Source organism: Actinia tenebrosa, unplaced genomic scaffold (assembly GCF_029948245.1).
Source record: "Actinia tenebrosa isolate PJP-AT-01 unplaced genomic scaffold, QUT_ActTen_1.0 PGA_scaffold5__44_contigs__length_20552954, whole genome shotgun sequence".
Lineage (NCBI taxonomy): Eukaryota > Metazoa > Cnidaria > Anthozoa > Actiniaria > Actiniidae > Actinia > Actinia tenebrosa.
The window spans coordinates 8876461-8896404 of record NW_028292582.1 but is presented as its reverse complement, the minus strand read 5'-3'; the positions used below and the strand labels follow the sequence as shown (position 1 = coordinate 8896404).

General features: G+C 37.2%; 2 protein-coding genes across 2 annotated transcripts; both read left to right on the top strand.

Annotated features, from left to right (window-relative positions):
* Nucleotides 1-232: 232 nt before the first annotated feature.
* On the top strand, nucleotides 233-14952 carry LOC116296452 (uncharacterized). The gene is made up of 14 exons (XM_089038038.1): nucleotides 233-298; nucleotides 962-1033; nucleotides 1759-1830; nucleotides 2561-2629; nucleotides 3666-3740; nucleotides 4709-4774; nucleotides 5193-5264; nucleotides 5348-5419; nucleotides 6204-6275; nucleotides 7811-7882; nucleotides 8896-9092; nucleotides 11338-11478; nucleotides 11955-13484; nucleotides 14105-14952. The coding sequence occupies exons 1-14, from the start codon at nucleotides 294-296 to the stop codon at nucleotides 14365-14367; spliced, it is 2778 nt and encodes a 925-aa protein (XP_088894164.1). The 5' UTR covers nucleotides 233-293; the 3' UTR covers nucleotides 14368-14952.
* A 1856-nt stretch (nucleotides 14953-16808) lies between these two features.
* LOC116296451 (leucine-rich repeat-containing protein 3B-like) lies at nucleotides 16809-19944 on the top strand. Its single transcript, XM_089038037.1, has 4 exons — nucleotides 16809-16882; nucleotides 18862-18976; nucleotides 19404-19475; nucleotides 19869-19944. The coding sequence occupies exons 1-4, from the start codon at nucleotides 16813-16815 to the stop codon at nucleotides 19942-19944; spliced, it is 333 nt and encodes a 110-aa protein (XP_088894163.1). The 5' UTR covers nucleotides 16809-16812.

Genomic DNA, 19944 nt, shown 5'->3' with positions numbered 1-19944 from the left:
AAATTCTACGAAAACGGACACGCGTGGACGGTGAAAACGATTCGAACACGCTGTGTGTGGATACAAAAATTTCCGGATACTTGTGGACGGGGCCTGAAAGAATAAGACCAGACTCCATTGCACATTTTCTTTCGTTCAGTTAATTAGCACCAATGTATTACTATCTGAACGTGGGTTTTTACTTGAGAAATAACTGATTTGTTTACTTTTTCCTGTCTCTTTAAAGGAGTTTAATTTATAATGAGATCGAGGTTCTTTATCCTGATTCATTTAAAGGATTGTATAGCTTAACTATGCTGTAAGTAACTAGTAGAAGTACTATCTGTATGTATTTGTATCTAGTTTCTTTGCTTGTTATGTAAATTCACCATCCTCGACAACATTTCCTTCAAAGTGCATACATACTATTAGCCATTCCGAGGTTGAGAAAAATTGGGACGAGTTGAAATTGCAGTGCATTAGATTACATATTTCCAAGATGACGTCTATTTTGTCCCTTAAATCAGTCCCACAATGCACTACAATGCCGCCAACTCGCCCCAGTTTTTCTCAACCTCGGAATGGCTAATTCAAATTGCTTAACGACAACGGTGTTTTCAAGTTCCCGCGCTAATAAAGCACGTGAGTGTCTTGCGTATATTCAGGTTACAACAATTTTAAATTCATTTGCACTTTGAACGACAAAAACCAAATAATTCCTAATTTAAACAGCCAAAGTTTGTTGAGGTTGAATGGATAGCAAGAAATACAAATTAAGCTATGATTACAACATCAGCGGCCGTGTCAGAACAGTATACATCCACTAATGGTTGTATTCAATTAGCATATTCATTGTAAATTTTGTATAGGGTTTACATGATATTCATGTGACATGATTTCTGAAATTGGATTGGCTCGGGCCCTCACTATTTATTCATGAATATTTTCAATGAAAATATTCAATTGCGTTGTTTTATTTTAGGAACATCTCCGACAATCGTATCAGCGTATTACTCCCAGGAATATTTTCACCAATGAAGTATATAAACCAGATGTAAGTACTTACTAGCTTTTATTTAGCATACACCTAATCCCTTGTTTTTCCATTTCAGACCACATGTCATTCCCTAGAGTATTTCTTTTTTTTGGCTGTACAAGAAGGCGCCTAAATACATTGTTACTTCAATATTATATCTTATTCTCGAGAGAATTACAACCGTTAACAACAAAGAGAAGTCTTCTCATGTGCAACCGTTTAACATAGAAATAATACACAAGGGAATGACACGTGGTGAAATGGGAAAACATTGCACCAGAGCCGAGGATTGTCTCATGGTCACTCAAGCGAATAGTAATGCTTTACAGTTCCCTGTGCCTTCTTGTAATAGACCTCCTCGGATCGAACGTAATGTTTCCCCATTTCAGACCACGTGTCATTCCCTTGTGCATTATTTCTATGTTAAACGGTTGCACATGAGAAGACTTCACTTTGTTTGTTTAACGGTTGTGCATGACAAGACAAGCACATGAATATGGATACAACTCAAACAAAAAAATCGTATTTTCAAGGGAATGACACGTGGTACTGAGGTATGAATTGGGAAAACATTACGCTCGTGCCGAGAAGCTAGGTAACCGTGCCTGTGCATCGAAATGAGAACGGCATTGATATTGCGATGATCGATAGAGAGCTTTTCTAACACCTTGGACAATTATTATCTTGTTTTATACTCGCTAGTCGTTTGTTTATAAACTTTGAAATTCTACTCTTGTTTTAAGATACCTTGCAAGAAATCAAATAAGTCACCTCAGCGCGGGTATCTTTACGAATATGAAGTACTTAGGAATACTGTAAGTAACAGAAATATTCAGGATATGCAAACGTGAGTGAGAGGAATCGCACATGGCATGGGAAAACATTACTCCAGTGAGACAGTGAAATAAATGTTTTTCCATTTGCCATTCTGTGGGTGAAAAAAAAAAACTGGTCTGAGTTGGCATTGCAGTGAATTTTAGGTCTTTCTTAAGGCTGGTTTAGACGGTACGATTTTCGCCTACAACTATCGTATGCAACACGCTCGCGTCTGTCGTAGGCGAGTTGTAAGCTTTATTTACACGCTACGACTCGAGTTGTAAGATGGCGCGAGCGTGTTGTATACGATAATTGTAGGCAAAAATCGTACCGTCTAAACCGGCCTTTATAGGGCAAAATAGAAAGCGTTTTGGGAATATGTGCCCTAAAATAGCCCCACAGTGACTGCAATGCAAATTTGTCCCAGTTTTTTTCTTAACACTGGAACGGCTAATTCCAGGCCACATTTGAGTGTTTCTTTTAAGTTTTTTTGATTTTCTTTACGAGGAAAAAATACTGCCAAATGAGCCGATCTATACTTGAATTGATGGTTTTCACGACGGCCATGTTGGAGGAACTTAACAAAAGAATTGTTAATGAATTCTTTTGTTATATCCTCCAACATGGCCGCCATGTCTTTTGTTATTTAATTCTCTTGGGAATGGTTGAAAACCATCAATACCTTAATAATGAAAACTATTATTACAAAGTAATATTTGCTCTTTTCAGAGATCTATCTGGAAACAACCTTAAGATCGTCAAAGCAGAACCATTCGCCGGACTGCAATTGCAACAAATGTAAGCTAAAGCCCCGTCCAAACAAATACGTTTTCGCGCGTCTATTGCCGGCTTTCACTCAGCTGATATTTGAATCTCATTATCTGCTCCAAATGGTGGTTATACACTGACCATCATGTGCTGTCAACCAAAAAGAATTCTATTGAAAACAGCGATTCAGCTGATGAACATTTCGCACGAGACGAAATTACGTCACTAGTGCGACTCAGCAATACTTCAACGAAGGCATTTGAAAACGCTCTCTAGAGTGGAGACATTTGAAAACGGAGGCCTATCGTATTAGTGTGGACTGTGAAAACGGTGTTTTTCGATGCGTTGTCGGTGAGACGAAAATGTTATTGTGGAAGTCGCCTAGAGCGAGTGCAGTAAAACCATGGAATAAAAACAAAGGTGATGCTAACAAATGCTAGGTATTTAGTGAGTAATAGCTGCTATCACTCAACCAGAACACTCATTACACAAAAGACACAAATGGTCTCTTGTGTATTTGTCTTTGTGTAATGTTTGAATTTCAATGCAAACCCGAGCACGTGTGTTTTACCGTCGTTTGCATTACTACGCGGCCACCCCAGACACAAATCGAGTCGTGTAGTTTGCAATAGACTGCCGTCGATCATTCATGTTGAGGCCATTTATACACGTTTGGATCAGTGAGTTGGCTTTTCTATCAAACTTTCTCAGTCAGATATCACGAAGGAAAGTACCGAAAGCGATTGCAAAGAGTTTGAGTATACATCCAAGTAGAATGAGGTGTTTGATTGACGGCAGTCTATTGCAAACTACACGACGCGATTTGTGTCTGGGGTGGCCGCGTAGTAATGTAAACGGCGGTAACTGGTTTACAAACAAACCATGCCCTCTTTCTATGATGTTTGATGTAGGGTTTGAATTTCGATGGAAAACCTGTCCCGGGTTTTAAATTCAGCCCCTCTTTCCCCCTGCGAGTATCAAACAATAGAAATAGGGCGTGAATGGGTTTTAACTGCCATGAATAACTTGGGCTCAAAAATTAATGACGCTGCCATTTTCTTTTCAGTTTGCTTGGAAATAACCAAATATCGCACATCGAAAACAACGCGCTCAACGACAGCAGCAGTGAACTGAATCTTATGTAAGTCAAAACTATTTTGATTTTGGAGCATCTGAAAACTCAACTCACCCATATATCCCTATCTCGTATTAAAAGAAATAATAAAATGACAACGAAGAGGGACACTTTAGATTTTAGTGCGTCTCCGGCATTTTACCTTTAACAAATCATTCCTCTCGCCCCTAAAAAGTAGAAGGAGACTGTGGAGACCGGAGTAATGAAAACTGTCGAGAAGTCCTACCTTATTTTCCTTTCAATGGCATTTTTTTAATTAAGGTCGTTCGGAAGAAATCTTCTGTCAGCATTACCCCATGGGTTCCTGAACCAATTTAAGCACCTGCAAACTCTGTGAGTAACTCGTTTTGACAGCCCATCAAAAAGCAGCCAATCATCGCGCGGAAGGGTTCTGATCATTTGGTCCATTGAATCTAATTAGCGTATAATATTTGGGGGGGGGGGGGGGGGGGGGAGGACATGGCGGTTGCAGTCAGAGAAAGTAACTCTGAATAGTTGCTTTCCTAGCTACGTTATGGACTAGCAATGCAATTAAAGTTTTACATATAATTGTAAAGACTACCTTTGGGTCAAATATAGCATTGTGGTTTCGATTCATTGATGTAATTATCGTGAAATGATACCGGCTCTTTCTTTGTTCGGCGAGAAAGCACTGAAACTAGGACACTCTGATCAACTTCAACAATCCCACGCTTTCCCCGAGATCACCTGGTTTTAGATTGAGTGTAATGTTTTCCAATTTCAGACCACTCGTCATTCCCTTGAGTATTATTTCTTTGTTTAACGGTCGTGCATGAGAAGAGTGCACATGAATATGGATCATTATACAACACAAACCAAGAATCTTATTCTCAAAAGAATGACACAGTTGATGATAGTTTACAGCACCGTTGTGACAGTTGTTTGCAGCCAATCCCGTAGCCCAGAAATAAATAAAATATTCATTGGCTTATAACTTCTTTCTTTGACTAAAGTGTTCTGCAGGATAATCAGTTTACAAGCATTCCTGAGTTTTCTGACCAGAATCCCATCTTGAACTTGTGAGTATTGGTTTTCTTAAGCCCCGTTTACACTAGCGATTTTTGCAGCGATTTGTGCTGCGATTTTTTGCAATTTTGTCCATAATAAATAATGGTAAAGAATTTCTTGTAAAGTTTTTCCAGGATACCAAGGTTTTCCTAGACGAATGTCTCTTTTGAAGGATGAGACAAAAGATTTCATATTTCCGAAAATCTCCACAAAAATCGCCGCATAAATCGCCGCAAAAATCGACAGTGTAAACGGGGCTTTATGCTAGTGGCAGCATAAAGAGAAGACGCAGAAATAAAGCATTTATCCTTTTCCCCCCTTTCGTTCGTTCGCTCGCTCGCTCGCTCGCGCGTTCGTTCGTTCGTTCGTTCGTTCGTTCGTTCGTTCGTTCGTTCGTTCTTTCGTTCATGTATTCATTTATTTTTAAAGTTTTTTCGCTGGAAACAAGCTGAAATCAATACCATTTTTGAAGCTCAAACAAAGTGCACCTCTAGCCTTTCTGTAAGTATTATTATAAACGTCAACTTAAAATACAATAACAAAGTATTTAATGGTCATAATTAAAGTACTTTTCACTTTTCTAGTTTGTTAGATAACAACCACCTTGAAAGAATTGTAAACAATGCATTCTATGGAGCTTTTAATCTAAGTACCCTGTGAGAAAATCAAATATACTTATTTCAATAAAGTTAGTCACCAAAAACCTAGAAAGCTGTGATCGCTGAGAATCATGGGGAAATATTTTATATCCAACAAGTAAAGCTTTTGACACAAACTGCAGCAGTTGAGGATGCTCAGAGGAGTTTAACTTGTAACTGGTAAAAGATGTGCAAGTCCATCAACAGCTATCAAGCGGATGAAACATGTAAAATGTATCTACCCATAATCCTTGTCGGTCTGAGCTTTGTAGCTTTTCAGGTGACTAACTTTATTGAAATAAGTGTATACAACAATTCAAAATAATTCAAAAGGTGATAGGCGAAAAGCAATAGGAGATAGGTCATTCCAAGATTCAAAAATAGCTGGAATGATTTGTGTTTCTGATTTTGGAAATGTTGTTTGTAGTCGACGAAACCATTTCTGTCTCAGAATGACCTATCACCTATCGCCTTTGGCGATGACAACGTTTTTTGAAATATGTGTATACATAGAAACATACTTTATCTGAATTATTACTGATATTAAGTTGGTTTAAAGAGACGATTTCAATCTAAGTTTTTTGTCACTTCAACGACGAGTACAAATTCAATAGACGTTTTTATACCTATACTTGCAGAATCCCTTTCGGTAACTTTTTTTGTTGTACTAATATTCACTATTGTCTTGGTATTCTGGAAGAATTTCTTAACATTTGAATGTGAATAGACATTTGGAAATAAGGATTGTGGTAGTTTAGGCTAAGGTCAAATTGATATTGACACAAACATTGATTCGTTTCAGCACACTTTCTAGAAACCCAATTAAAGTGATCGAAGAAGAAGCATTTTTGTCACTACCAAAACTTAAACTACTGTAAGAACAATAGAGGCTTTGCACCATCACGTGATGGCAGCCATGACAGGAGGGCAGGAACAATTAAATCTGGTCTAGTCTGATTTACATTAGAAAGAATTCAGTTTCCCAGGGGAAAAGACTCCATTGCTGTTACTCCTGTCATGGCTGCCATCACGTGATGGTGCAAAGCCTCTATTGCTAGTTAATCATATTTACATACTTATTTTAATAAACGTCAGTCAATGAAACTAAACTTATAAAGCTTAGATCCCTGTTAAGGATCATGGGAAACAATTTGTGTCAAACAAGCTTCTGATACAAACTGAAGCTTGAGGATGCTCAAAGGAGGTGAAACTAACTGGTAAAATATCTAACAATAGTTACCAAGCGGTAAATTGCAAAATGTATCTACGGTTACGCCACAAAATGTAATAACTCGCACAAAATGTAATACTGACACAAAATGTAATACAAACTGACGCAAAATGTAAAACTGACACAAAATGTAATAACATTTGACACAAAATGTAATAAAGTTGCTAACACAAAATGTAATAAAATTTGACACAAAATGTAATAATTACTTACCAACTTACCTACTTACTTACCTACTTACTTACTCCCTCACTCCCTCACTCACTCACTCACTTACTCACTTACTCACTTGATGGTAGCTTGCTTGCTTGCTTGCTTGCTTGCTTGCTTGCTTGCTTGCTTGCTTGCTTGCTTGCTTGCTTGCTTGCTTGCTTGCTTGCATGCTTGCTTGCATGCTTAATTGATTGATGGTTGCTAAATCCAAAAGTAGCAACAAACTAGCTATATTCCAAAAGCATGTGCGTAGTTTTTCTTGACAAAAGGAACTTATAATGCTTATTCATTGCTGTTATCTATTATTGCAGTTTATTTTTATGATTATTGGACGTCATAGTTGACATATACTATGATTTTTTATTAAAATTTTTAAATTTGTTTCTTTATTACATTTTGTGTCAAAATTTATTACATTTTGCGTTAATAAGGTTATTACATTTTGTGTCAAATTTTATTTCATTTTGTGTTAGCAACTTTATTACATTTTGTGTCAAATGTTATTACATTTTGTGTCAGTATTTTTGTGTCAGTTTGTATTACATTTTGTGTCAGTATTACATTTTGTGCGAGTTATTACATTTTGTGGCGTAACATCTACCCATAATGCTTGGAATATTTATTGGAATTTGAGTTTATTTGTAATAATTTTTAAATTGAGGTGATTATCTTAAGAAAACAAATTTGCAGCAAACTTTCTTTAAACCCTGAGTAAGACAAAGATATGTTTTAAACAGAATGTCTTATTGACCCAGAAACGTTTTGTATATTTAATTATGCCTATGATGACATCGCACGCATTAGTATATTGGAAGTATAAACCTTGATATCTTCAAGATGCATCACTCAAATCATATAAAAATATTGACCATTCAACTATTCACTTCGTGTAAAATCAATCTTGAAAATATCGAGTTATGCGTTATAGGCACTTTAATTGGAACGACATCATTCTCTTTTCACAGGAACTTACTGAACACACAGATCACTGTGCCACTCGATATATGGCCCATCCAGGTTTTAGGCACTTACGTGATGTATGGAATAAGTATATATATTATTGATCATAAAAACCCTTTCACGTCACATTTAAGTTCTATTTTCTATTATTATGATTATTTTATCACAAGTAAAATTTGTTATTATCATTATCATTATCATCACCATCATCATCACCTTCATCATCCATCATCTTCCTTCATCGTCTTCCATCATCATCACCATCATCATCATCACCATCATCATCATTACTCATCATAGTCGTCACCATCACTATCATCATAATCATCATCATCCATCATCATGACCATCATCATCATCGTCATCATCATCATCATCATCATCACTATCATCATCGACATCGGCATCATCCATCATCACCATCATCATCATCACTATCATCATCATCATCATCACTATCATCATCGGCATCGTCCATCAACATCACAATCATGACCATCATCATCATCACTATCATTACCATCAGCCATCATCATCACCATCATCATTACTACCATCATCCTCATCATCCTCATCATCCTCCTCATCATCACCATCATCATCATCACTATCATCATCATCATCCATCATCATCCATCATCATCATCATCACTATCATCATCCATCGTCATCATCACTATCATCCTCACCATCATCATCATCACTATCATCATCATCACCATCATCATTACTACTACTACTGCTCTTATTATCATCATCATTATGATCATAGTTATCATTGTTATCAATAATATTATCTTTAATAGTGTTCTCATGCATTGATATTATTATATTTCCATCCTATTACTGCCATTATTATCCTCATATATCAAAGTAGAGTTATTCGTTCGTTCTTTTGTTATTATTATTATTATTACCAACCACCATTATCATCATCATTTTTCATCATCATCATCACCTTCCTCATCATCATCATCATCTTCTTCTTCCTCCTCATCATCATCATCAACTTCCTCATCATCACCATCATCATCATTTTCGTCGTCGTCGTCATTGCTGTTGTTTTTTATCTTGCTCTGTTTTGTTTTAGATATCAAATTTTGGAGCTTAATACAGTTTTCAAGATTAAAGTGACTAACGAAGACCTGGTGTTATCTTTCCATTCTCTTGGATATGTCTGCAATAAGGATTTTTCAGTACTTCATGGAATCTCATTTGATTGCATACCCTGTGACCGAGGAACTTATAAATCCCACCAATTTCAGACTTGCAAGGCTTGCTCGCCAGGTAAACCGTTAACTGTCAGATGCTAAGACCATAGACCATATTCGTTGCGTGATAATGTTTATCAAATAGCGCAGCGCACTGACTCTAAAAATAGCTTAAAGATTCGGACAAACATTGCATTCTGTTTATCCGCTACGAGGATTATACGAACCGATTTTATTATTTTTACTTAAAGTTACAATAAGAACCCATGTAAACTAAGATCAACTGCGATCGGCTGTGAAAATTATCTGCTGAAAGTAAACTTGTAAGTTTGTTTGCCCGAATTTCGCCTTCGTCTTCGTTTTTTGACGTCACGGCTGCGCTGCGCTAATGAACAGCTATTGTTTTGCAACTCGTCGGGATATCATCGTTATTCCTTTCGTATCCTTTGGGATACTCATGAATTTTTCGAAGAGTAAAAACAAAAGAAAATGAATCCCCTGTAGGTTCGTCCCGCTGAATTGGGAAAACATTGCCACCCCACGAATAAGGTCAGTAAAAGACATCTTTACTTTTGGTGTAAAGTTCGCCTTATTCAGACCAAGTGTTATTCACTTGAAACTAAGATTCCTTGCTTGAGATGGATTGTCTTCTCATGCGCAACCGTTACCAGGTGATCTGACGGAAATCGATTAGCCAATAAGATTGCGAATCGCTTTTGCTGAATAAGAATCAATCCCAATAGACCTTTGCGCGCCTCGAGAAGCAGAAAAAAACAAGATGTGTGGATCGGTAATAATCAAGAACATAACACATATAAGAATAGCACGTATATACAACACATTTTTAAATCAAAAAGGGTTTATTGTTATTAAAAATATTAATATACGTACATACACGTTACTACTAAAGCTGAATAAGCTCAATGAGCATGGCTACAGCACGAGGAATGGAAGCGAGTTTCGCTTACCACGACCCAAAACTAACTGGGGAAAACAAACAATGCAGTTTCAAGCCATGAAAGAATGGAACAATCTGAGTGACACTCTTAAACAATGTTCTAATATCAACCATTTTAAATCGAATTTCTTTTAAACCTGTAAACCTAAATAATTTGAACTTTTCATCTTTTACAATTTTACATACTAGTAATAATGATGTTGACTTTTCAGTAACGAGCTGGTTTCGATATTCAACCTCCAAATTCTCTTTTTGCATATTATTGTCAAAATATCTTATTTATCAGGACCTTCTTGAAAATCACATTTATAAGTGAAGAAGCTTCCTGTTAAAATATGAATGTAAATAAATAAACTACTAAATAGCAATTTGAGCATATTATCAAGTTTTGCAATCATTTTCGAAACAAAAACTTTGTAAGGTTAACTGTGTTGGCTATCGCAATTGACAAAATCGGATAAACACTTACTTGAAATAAGCTTTTCTTGTAAACTTTTACTTGTACATAACTTGAAACATTACTATAGACTTCAAATGTGCAGCCATGACTTCTTTTCATGAATATTTCGCACTAGTCAAGAGAATACATATTCAAATCCAACCCAAAACAAAATGGCGTCCTTCTCGGCAATGTTTTGTCTAGGACCCTAGGCACGCGGCCATGTTAGGGATTGATTCTTTTTCAAGTCAGAAAATCATGCATTGCGCGCTTTTCGAGATCACCTTTTATTTACTATTTATTTCGAAAAAAAACACAATAAATGTACTCATATTTAGTCTATAAAATATTTTCGGATTTACCGTAAATTTACGACAAAAAAATAACTTCGTACACGTAAAATAGTTAAATGATTTACGTTTTTTATGTGACGAAGACAGGACGACCTATCCTCTTGTACGCACATGCGCAGTACCTTCCGGTCGTCGTCGTCGTGTCTTTCGTCGTCGATGCTTAAGCTCCTTTATATCATAATCATCTTTATATATTTCCTTTTTACATCGTAAAGGGAAAGGAACTATGCTATTGGGTCTGTACTTTAACAGTAAAAAATACTTTGAAAATACTTCCTCATAAACCAGCCAATCAATGGACTATTTTTGGGTCACATGATGTTACTTGAAACCTGGTAAAGTCCTGTGAAAGGAATGCATTTAGTCTGGAGTAACTGGAACAAAATTAATTCAGTCCTAGGATTGAATTAATTTTGTTCCAGTTACTCCAAGTCGAATAATTAAAGAGCATGAGAAGTCATTTCAAAGCCTCAAATGTCGGATTGGATTAGCTCCTAAACTAATTGCTTATACTTGAAATCCCGTCCAGTCCTCATTGTCGGCTTTGAAATATTACTTATGCATTGCACAGGTGGATTCTATCAAGACGAGATGGGTTACACGGGAGAGAAGATATACGGGCTTGGGTGTAAACAATGCCCGCCTGGTTCGTACGTTAAGCCTGACAGAGCACCAGGAAAATCACAGACTGACTGTCAATCATGTCCAAAAGGTATGGTGTAACTTGGGTGTAATGTTTACCCATTTCAGACCACATTTCATTCTCGAGAATAAGATTCCTTGTTTGAGTTTTATCCACATTCATGTTTCTCAAGTGCAACCGTTAACAAAGAAATGATACTCTAGGGAATGACAAGTGGGCTGAAATTGGGAAAACAGTCGATTAGATCTATTTAAGACCACATGTCATTCTCTTGAGAATAAGATTCTTTGTTTGAGTTGTCTTCTCATGCGCAACTGTTAAGCAAAGAAATGGTGCTCTAGGGAATGACACGTAGTTGAGATGGGAAAACATTAGGCACAACACAGAAAGGGTAATTCTAAGAATGGTCCTACATCCAGCATTTGTTCCTACTAGTGGGTTCCTGATATGCCGGGAATAGAAGTTTTGAACAATGACATGAAGGTTGCCTTTCTGGATGACAGGAACGATACGACTAACACTTAAACCTCTTTCATTCGTCACAGGTACAAACCTTAAAGCATTTGCTAAGTTTCGTGCTTGCAGCTGCTTGCAAGATTATTACCGTCTTGATCGATTTGGACCTTGTGTCATATGCACCAAAGGTTACGTGTGTTCAAATGAGACTGTGGATTTGGAAGCTGGTTTTTATTGGGTCTGGAAATCCAAGGAATCTCAGATAGATTACGAGACTTTCAAAAAAGACTTGAACGATTCCTATGATAAATCTGGGAAGAGGTCGTTTGAAGGTGTTATCCCAATCGCCTATGCTTGTCCGAATGGAGAATCTTGTCTTGGTGGAACTCACTCTAGTTGTCAAGCTGGTTACACTGGACCACTTTGCGCTGTTTGTGATGCTGGATATTTCACCAGTATGGCCAAGTGTCGAAAATGTCCTACTCTTCCATGGATTGTTGCTCAAATAATTGTGGCACTCTTCGCAATGGTCCTCCTTATTGTAGTCGTTCTATGGGAGAAAAAGAAAGAGTCCAAGAACTCGTCCAGGTCATTAGCAGATATTTTTCTAGCAAGGCTGAAAATTGTCATTGGGTTCTACCAAGTTTCATCCAGCACTTTTGGAGCTTTTTCATACATCAAATGGCCTGCTCCGATACTCACAATGATGACCTATGCAAAAATAGCACAGCTCAACTTGATGCAAATCGTTCCACTTAACTGTCTCAATAATTCAGTTAAGGTGGATGCGTACGTCCAATTCCTGATCGCTACTGTTTCAACTGTATTTGTCATCCTCACAGGAGTCATCTTTAATTGGCTCGTGAAATGGTATACAAGGAAGGCAGTAGCTTCTAGTACGATCGAGAAGAAGAAGGTCTTTCTTTACAAAGAGAAATCCTACCGCCTCATGTTCTTGATCCTCTTTATTACGTTTCCATCAACCTGCACCCAAGTGATGCAAATGCTACCTGCAGCCTGCCACAAGATTTGTTCACACGATGATCAGAATTGCAACTCTTATCTAAAAGGAGACTATTCGGTGAAGTGTAGCACATCAAAGCACGATGTATATGGCTCTTTAAGTACAGCATCCATTTGCTACTGCATTGGCTTTCCATTGCTCCTCTTCTTGATCATGAAACACGGCCAAAGAAATCAAAAGCTTATTGCACCATCGTCACCCAACAACACCGTTATGTTCAATTCAATAAGATTTCTCTATGAAAACTACTCTCCAAGCTGTTGGTTTTGGGAAATTCTAGAGCTGGTACGAAAAGTGTTCTTTACTTCCATGCTGGTATTGATGGACTCAGAAAGTCGGTTAAGCTTGGGTCTAAACGCTATCTTATCAGGACTGTACTCTGTCTTATTCGCCCTCTGGAAGCCCGTTGAAGATACCTTTGAGTACTGGCTGCAGTTAGTATCTCTGCTTGTAACGTCAGTCAACTTCTCAGTTGGGATGTTGTTGAAGATACCCGAAGATGAGGACTCTTCAAGTGTGAGTGGAAAGTTCGACTCTCTTGTAATAACGATTCTGTTGGTTGCTGCCAATGTTGCAGTGGTTGTCATAATTGCAGGTAAGCAAGGATCCTAGTCAAAGATCCTATTCAAGAATCCTAGTCAAAGATCCTATTCAAGGATCCTAGTCAAAGATCCTATTCAAGGATCCTAGTCAAAGATCCTATGCAAGGATCCTAGTCCAAGATCCTATGCAAGGATCCTAGTCCAAGATCCTATGCAAGGATCCTAGTCAAAGATCCTATTCAAGAATCCTAGTCAAAGATCCTATTCAAGGATCCTAGTCAAAGATCCTATCCTTGGATCCTAGTCAAAGATCCTATGCAAGGATCCTAGTCAAAGATCCTATGCAAGGATCCTAGTCAAGGATCCTATTCAAGGATCCTAGTCCAAGATCCTATGCAAGGATCCTAGTCAAAGATCCTATTCAACAATCCTAGTCAAAGATCCTATTCAAGAATCCTAGTCAAAAATCCTATGCAAGGATCCTAGTCAAAGATCCTATTCAAGGATCCTAGTCAAAGATCCTATTCAAGGATCCTAGTCAAGGATCCTATGCAAGGATCCTAGTCAAAGATCCTATTCAAGGATCCTAGTCCAAGATCCTATCCTATTAGTACACTAAATGTTTTTTTTTTAATCACTATATAAATTGTCAAATATATCTTCTCTTTCGCAGTGAATTACATAACAACCCTTGTGAATACCTTGATACAGTTGAAGAAAGAGCCACAATGTAACATCACATGCTGCCTTGAGGTGTTCCAGTTGGTGAGCGATGCACACGGAGATGTGTCAGGAATATGTACAGAGCCCAAAATGGCATCAGGACTGATTGGTAGCAACGAGCAACAAGGTATAAGTAACATACCAGAAGATGCAGCATTTGAACTCCAGGAATGGGATGGTGACACCAACGAAGACAGGAGCATCAAGGTATAAGTAAAATACCAGAAGATGCAGCATCTGAGCTTCAGGGAAGAGATGGTGACACCAACGAATACGAGAATAATGGATCTGACTGATTTGCATGTTCGTGTGCTATCAAAAATCTTAAAACTGCATGCATTATATACTTTGAAAATGTGTATTCCATTTATTACAAGTTAGTGTACAATGGTAAGTAAGTTAACTTGTACTCCATTGATTTCACTAAAAGTATTCATACATGACTCAGTGGCGGATCCAGGATTTTTCAAAGGGGGGTTCCGTTTCTTAAACTGTGTATACCGTAATTCTCTTTTGTTTAGTCGATGTTTGACAAAAAAATTGGCTCTAATCACCTAATGTTATATCTAGTAATGGACCAAGCTATAATAACACGACCCAACGCAAAACTACTAATAGTTTTTTATTAAAACTTATATAAAACATATTTCTATTACCTTCAAGGGGGGTTCCGTGGACCCCCTCGACCCCCCCTGGATCCGCCAATGATGACTATAATGATAATCCACTATATATTTAAAGGGCGACACCTGACAATCTTAACTTATAAACTTGTGTATCTAAATGAGACAGATTTTTTTTGCTTTTAAGACAGCTAAAACTAAATCAATTAAAATGTACATAAATAATAATCTAATTTATTATTAACAATTATCATTATTAATAGATGGATAGATCATTATTATTCTTATCATCAACCCTATTAGATTCTTCAATTCGACTGTTAATCGTAAAATATCTTTCAAAAGTATAAATAAAATAAAATAAAATAACTCTGAAAACCAAATTCACTTGAATTTTTTAAATGTTGTCCGACGCACCTGTGCAATGCTGTGGTATCGTAGAAGATTAATAACGAGATCAATTTTCGCCCCTAATACAGCAAACCTCGGAAACTCTTTATCATTATAAGATAGTTTGGTCTCTGTTTAATTATCCGTGAAAACTTCGCCTGGTTCCATAAAAAACATCTGGACCCGGTTGCAGGCTCCAGGATTTTCAAAAGAGGGGTGATTTTGAAGCAATTATTGAGGTCCGTACATGATCTCCCAGGAACTTCCGAATTTGAGACCCACGGAAATGCAATTTTTAAAGCATTTAAAAAAGTTATAAAATTATGTCATAGCTATGCCAATTCTGCCGTATATTTTGCGAAATTTGAAAATTCACCCAATTTAACCCCTACCCCCCCACTGGATCCGCTCCAGCCGGTTGTATGAAGAGTGGATAGCGCTATCATAGACGCATAAATCCTTGGTGTTATCCAAAAAATTATTATCCACTTTTGACAAACACAATTTCAATTATTAATTGAATTGAAGACCTACAGAGCGTATTCTATCAATGATGAAAGAACGGCTATTTCTTAAACTTGTTTTTCAAATTAGTGAATAAGTGATTACATGGGCTATTTTCAGGTGCATAAAAGAACAACGTTGGAGCTTTGTAATAACTGAACTTAACGATAAATGGAATTTTTATCTTTCATTTACGTTAAAGCAACAAATTATTTGTAAGCAAAATTTTGCTGACACTTTTTTCAAGAGAAGATATAGTTGGTGTGGCATATTGGAAGATTTCTTCGAAGATTTATGTCATAGATTGGTGCCGTTGATTTAAACTGAAAGTAACCACATGCTGTGTTAAAGTTAATCTTCTAATTTTTTCGTCACCGATTTTAAAATGTAAAATTTAATACTCTAATAACCAATTTTTTAAATAAGAAGTGATTTATTTGCAGCTGAAATTAAAACTAATACGTCCAGATGGCTTTTATTTCTTAAGTATACAGACTTAAAAGAGCGAAACTAGAATATATCACGTTCAATCAGTGCAAACACTTGAATTGAGACAAGATTTTGTTGTCGTCCAGGTAAGTTATGATTTATATAGTGGTGTTTTTTTATGCCTTTTTTTTTTTTTTTTTTTTTTTTTTCTTGTGAACTGACTTTTGTCGCAAACGACGAAGTTAGCAGTGGCTTGACTTAGATCACCCTAGAGGTTGTTTCAGGGTTCAATCTGTTAGTTAGCCATGCCCTGACTTAGATCAGCCCAGAGGTTGTTTCAGGGTTCAATCTGTGAGTTAGCCATGCCCTGACTTAGATCAGCACAGAGGTTGTTTCAGGGTTTAATCTGTAAGTTATCCGTCAACGACCGTCACGGACACACTGCATGGCGCGCAATGTTGCAGGCAATCGATGTTGTGCGAGACATGTCACACGTCGCAATTTGTTCCACGCAATGTTGCTGTTGTTGCAAACTTTAGCAGCGTTGCCTGAAATATTGCGCGCATTAGTTGTGCACGCCTTTTAAGGACGATAAAAATTGGGGGAAAAAACTGATGCATAATAAATTTAAGAAAAGCACATGACAGCACGTAGTTCGAGCCTCTGTTTTATTATAACATTGACTTTTCTTTATTTCTTTTTAGATTCAATAATGAAGCTAAAACCCTTACTTTGTTTGATGTGTTTTTCACTCCTTTATCGTATGGACAGTACTCTTGAAGGTAAATGCTTATTAAACATGGCTCAGTTAACTCAAAAGCTAAACAACGAGCTTAAAAACCTTGCTGATTGGTCAAAGTTAAATGATCTCTACATCCACCCCAAGAAAACCAAATATGTGGTATTTGGAACTCATATGAAACTTAATCAAATTGACTCTAATTTAAACTTTGATGTTTATTTAGATAACGATATTCTTGAACGTAAGAGCTTTTATAAGTATTTAGGAGTATACCTAGACCAATCGCTATCCTTTAAAGAACATGTCCACAGACTTATAAAGAAAGTTTCAAGTCAGCTTGGCTTACTGAGTAGATTGAGAAATAGTCTCACTACGTATGCAGCTAACAAAATCTATACCACTATGGTTTTACCAAAATTAGATTATTGTGATTTTACATGGAATATCAATTTGGCTGCTTCTATTAATGTCTCTTTAGATCATTTACAAACGAAAGCTGGCCGAATAATTTTAAAGGATTGTAGCTTAGACCATGATAAGGTGATAGATAAATTGGGCTGGAAGAGTCTTCGAAATAGATGTTCAATTCATAAGCTTATTTTTATTTTTAAGTGCTTAAATGGCATTGCACCTGAGATTTTTAATGGTTACTTTAATTATGTCTCACATGGCTATAATACTAGACAAAATGGTTTAAATATTATCATACCAAAAGTTAGGACTGAATCAGCCAAGAAAACGTTTTATTATTCTGGAGCTATCATTTACAATAGTCTACCTAGCTCTCTTAAAGAGATTAATTCTTTATTATTATTTAAGTCTAATCTCAAAGATATTTTTTAAATGTTTTAATGAATTGTATTGATTTTTACTAACATTTTAGTATTTTACAGTATATATATATTTAATTATCTTATTATTTTGTTGATAATTTTTGTTGCCCCCAGGGCGCTCCTTGATAACAGCTGTTTGCTGACGAGCTTACCCTGGTAAAACATGTAATTATTATTATTATTATTATTATTATTATCGACCATGTTTCTGAAAAATGGCCACTGTATTAAAGAGAGCGTCAGAGTCCTGAAGTGAATTTACATACCCTATACCCTCATACCTTTTATACAAAGGTTACGTCCCCGTCCATTAGTATCGAGGTATTTTTGAAAATGGAAAATTTTTATTTCATTTCCAAAAAAAAAAAAAAAAATAATAATAATAATATTAATAATAATAAAAATAATAATAAATGGGGGCCAAACGTAGCCTTTTAGAATCGTTTTACTCCGTCTACACGTTTCCCATTTTCGAAACGCTGCGTTTTCAAGTCCAATCCGCAAAGAAAAAAGACCATTTTCTAAAACTATCCGGATAAATGTGGACGGGCCTAAAGAATGTATGCAGCAAAAATCCATTTCGTCAAAGAAAAAAAAGCTATGGATCCTCCAATAAAGGAAATAGGTCGGTCGGTCAGTCGCTTTGTTGGTTGGATATTTTTTTATTTTTGGTAGGTTTATAGTTGATCAGTTGGTCGGTTGGTTGATTGATGATTGATTGGTCGGTGGGTCGGTGGGTCGGTGGGTCGGTGGGTCGGTGGGTCGGTGGGTCGGTGGGTCGGTGGGTCGGTGGGTCGGTGGGTCGGTGGGTCGGTGGGTCGGTGGGTCGGTGGGTCGGTGGGTCGGTGGGTCGGTGGGTCGGTGGGTCGGTGGGTCGGTGGGTCGGTGGATCGGTGGATCGGTGGGTCGGTGGGTCGGTGGGTCGGTTAGTTGGTTGGTATTGGATTGCTTTTTAGGTATGTTAGTAGGCTGGTAGGTCTTTTGGTAGCTTCCTTGCTGGTGGCTGATTGGCGTTTGGTCGGTTGGTTGGTTTGCTCAGGTGATAGATCGGTCGTTTTACAGATTTTTGAATAGCTCAATCACAACTCTTTGCTCCAATAATGAAAGTCACGTTTTTAAGGAAATCGGATTATTTAATATTGAATGTTAAGTTTATTTATCTCTTTTTTTTTCCTTTTGTTTTTAGTTTGTCCTTCTGACTGCACATGTGGATACATGGACGGGATACTGAATTATAAGAGCGTAGCATGTCATAACAAGAGGTCTGTTCCTGCTGGTATTCCAAAAGACGCAAATATTCTGTAAGTAGTAAATAGGAGTGTAGACCAGATGTTTACCAATCTTATTTATTTTTATTTTTTTATTTACTTGTGTGCTAAAATTGTTGTCCATATGTATTCTTTTACAAATTTTTCGGCTTACTTAATTCTTGATTCTTATGCTTGATTTTTGTGTTCATTCTTTCATTCTTTCGTTCGTTCGTTCGTTCGTTCGTCCGTCCGTCCGTCTGTGCGTCCGTCTGTCCGTGCGTCCGTGCGTCCGTCCGTCCGTCCGTCCGTCCGTCCGTCCGTCCGTCCGTCCGTCCGTCCGTCCGTCCGTCCATTCGTTCGTTCTTTCCTTCGTTCGTTCGTTCGTTCTTTCGTTCGTCCGTCCGTCCGTTCGTTCGTCGAATTTTTATTTGCTCGTTTAAACATTGTTTTTTTTTATTGTGGATATCTTTGTTTTCAGAAATCTTTTTGCAAATCAATTAGACTATCTTGGTCCCGGGATGTTGACTGACCTAACCTTGCTTCAGCAACTGTAAGTTGGGTTACCCTTACACGGTGCAGGACGAACGTTTAACCGTTCAAAAATTTGACCTGTACATACCATTAACACCAAAACGTCTCTTTAGATATATAAAAAGTACGTTCTGTTTACATGGAACCAGATCAATACGATATTAGGGATTTTCCATCTGAACGTGCTAAAAGCATATGGCTTGCCGCAGGAAATGTTTACGCGGTACCACGCTATTTTTCATTCGGCCTAAACTTACAAATTTTGAGCGGTTAAAAATTCGTTCGCTACAGGTATGAACGCAGCATTAGCTATAAATATCCATAAAATATTTTAATTTTAACGCGCGAGCTGTTTGACTCCTTGAAACTAGAGTATCTATGAACACTGATGAAGTGTTCAATGTCTTTCTAGAAACGTCTCACGCAACCTTATCGGAACTATCTACCCAGGAGCATTCTACGGACTCTTCGATCTTTATCTCTTGTAA